The sequence below is a fragment of the Phaseolus vulgaris genome, chromosome 4 (genome assembly GCF_000499845.2).
Source record: "Phaseolus vulgaris cultivar G19833 chromosome 4, P. vulgaris v2.0, whole genome shotgun sequence".
Taxonomy (NCBI): domain Eukaryota; kingdom Viridiplantae; phylum Streptophyta; class Magnoliopsida; order Fabales; family Fabaceae; genus Phaseolus; species Phaseolus vulgaris.
In genome coordinates, this window is record NC_023756.2 from 27097244 (window position 1) to 27099287 (window position 2044).

At 36.9% G+C, this 2044-nt stretch overlaps 1 protein-coding gene across 1 annotated transcript; it reads right to left on the minus strand.

Moving 5' to 3' along the window:
* Positions 1 to 1325: 1325 nt before the first annotated feature.
* LOC137838575 (uncharacterized) lies at positions 1326 to 1808 on the minus strand. Its single transcript, XM_068647820.1, has one exon. It carries the CDS (start codon positions 1806 to 1808, stop codon positions 1326 to 1328), a length of 483 nt encoding a protein of 160 aa, XP_068503921.1.
* Between the last annotated feature and the right edge of the window lie 236 nt (positions 1809 to 2044).

The following is a 2044-nucleotide window of genomic DNA, read 5'->3' on the forward strand; positions in this document are numbered from 1 at the left end:
CCGTCCATGTATCTTACACAAATCTTTCTTGGATTCACATTGGTCTAGACGCTTCCTCCATTGGCCTAGACGCTTCCTCCATTGGCTTAGACGCTCTTGGTTTGGCTTTGGATGTTTATGTCTTGGCTCTTGTCTTTCTTGTGAGGTTGTGCTTGGCCCTCTTCCATCAGAAAGTGCATCAGCCACAATATTAATTTTGCCTTGCTTATGCTTGATCACATAAGGAAATTGCTCAAGGAATTCCACCCACTTAGCATGCCTCTTATTGAGCTTGTTTTGGCTTTTCAAATATTTAAGAGATTCATGATCACTATGAATCACAAATTCTTTAGGAAAAAGATAATGTTGCCAAGTATACAAAGCTCTAACAAGTGCATATAATTCTTTATCATAAGTGGAATAATTGAGATGACTACCTTTCAATTTCTCACTAAAATAAGCTATGGGGTGGCCCTCTTGAAGGAGAACAGCCCCAATGCCTATATTTGAAGCATCACATTCTATTTCAAATGTTTTAGTAAAATTAGGAAGGGCTAAATTTTTTCTTTCAAAACATCAAAAGCCTTTTGTTGCTCTTCTCCCCATTTAAAAACCACATCCTTTTTTACTATATCATTTAGAGGTGTAGCAATTGTACCAAAGTCTTTCACAAACCTTCTATAAAAAGAAGCCTGGCCATGAAAACTTCGTACATCATTCAAATTGGTGGGTGTTGGCCAATTTTGAATTGCTACAACCTTTGATTGATCTACATGCACCCCTTTAACACTCACAACAAACCCTAGGAATTCTATATGATCAAGTGCAACATACATTTAGCAAGGTTAGCATACAAATGTTCTTTCCTAAGGGTTTCTAATACTTGTCTAACATGCATCTTATGGTCAACCAAAGATAAGCTATAAATGAGGATATCATCAAAATAAACAACCACAAACTTGCCAATGAATGGTCTTAAAACATGATGCATGAGACACATGAATGTACTTGGTGCATTAGTTAAACCAAAAGGCATAACTAACCACTCATACAAGCCAAAGTTGGTCTTAAAAGCGGTTTTCCATTCATCTCTCGGTTTAATGCGAATTTGATTATACCCACTTTTAAGATTAATTTTGGTAAAAATTTGTGAACCATGCAATTCATCCAACAAATCATCAAGCCTAGGGATGGGATGCCTATATTTATTTGATTGTAATGTTATTTATGGCCCTACAATCGGAACACATCCTCCATGACCCATCCTTTTTAGGGATAAGTATGATAGGCATGGCACAAGGGCTCATACTATCTTGAACCCACCCTTTAGCAGTTAAATCTTCTACTTATTGGCGAATTTCTCTAGTTTCACTTGGGTTGGTCCTATATGCGGGACGATTTGGTAAAGAAGATCCCGAAATTAAATCAATTTGGTGTTCAATCCCTCTTAAAGGTGGAAGTCCTTTAGGAGGATCTTGAAACACATCATGAAATTCCTCTACCAAATTATCCAAACAATGTGGACTATCCTCAAGTTTTTCTAACTCAAGAGGTCTAGGAATAGCTAAAAAGATAGGAGTGTGAGAAACTATTACCTTGTTGACCGCATGGCTAGAGATAAGAAGGGCATTCTTAGAACTCTTTGTATTTTCAGTCTCCCTCTTTTTCTTCATAAGAATTTGGTCCTCGTGGACTTCTCTTGGAGAGAGAGATTTTAATATGACCTTGTGTCCATGGAAGTCAAAAGAAAGTTTATTGGTAAAGCCATCATGAAATTTTTTTCTATCAAATTGCCCTGGTCTTCCTAAAAGAACATGTGTAGCTTCCATTGGCACAACATCGCACAATACCTTATGGTATTTACCAATAGAGAAATTTATGAGGACTTGTTTGTTAACAATGATTTTGCCCACCTCACTTAACCATTGTAACTTGTAGGGCTTTGTATGAGAGATAGTAGGCAAACCAAGCTTATCTACTACTTTTGTACTAGCCACATTGGCACAACTACCCCCATTCACTATTAAAGAACAAATGTTGTTTTGAATGAGACATCTTGTATGAA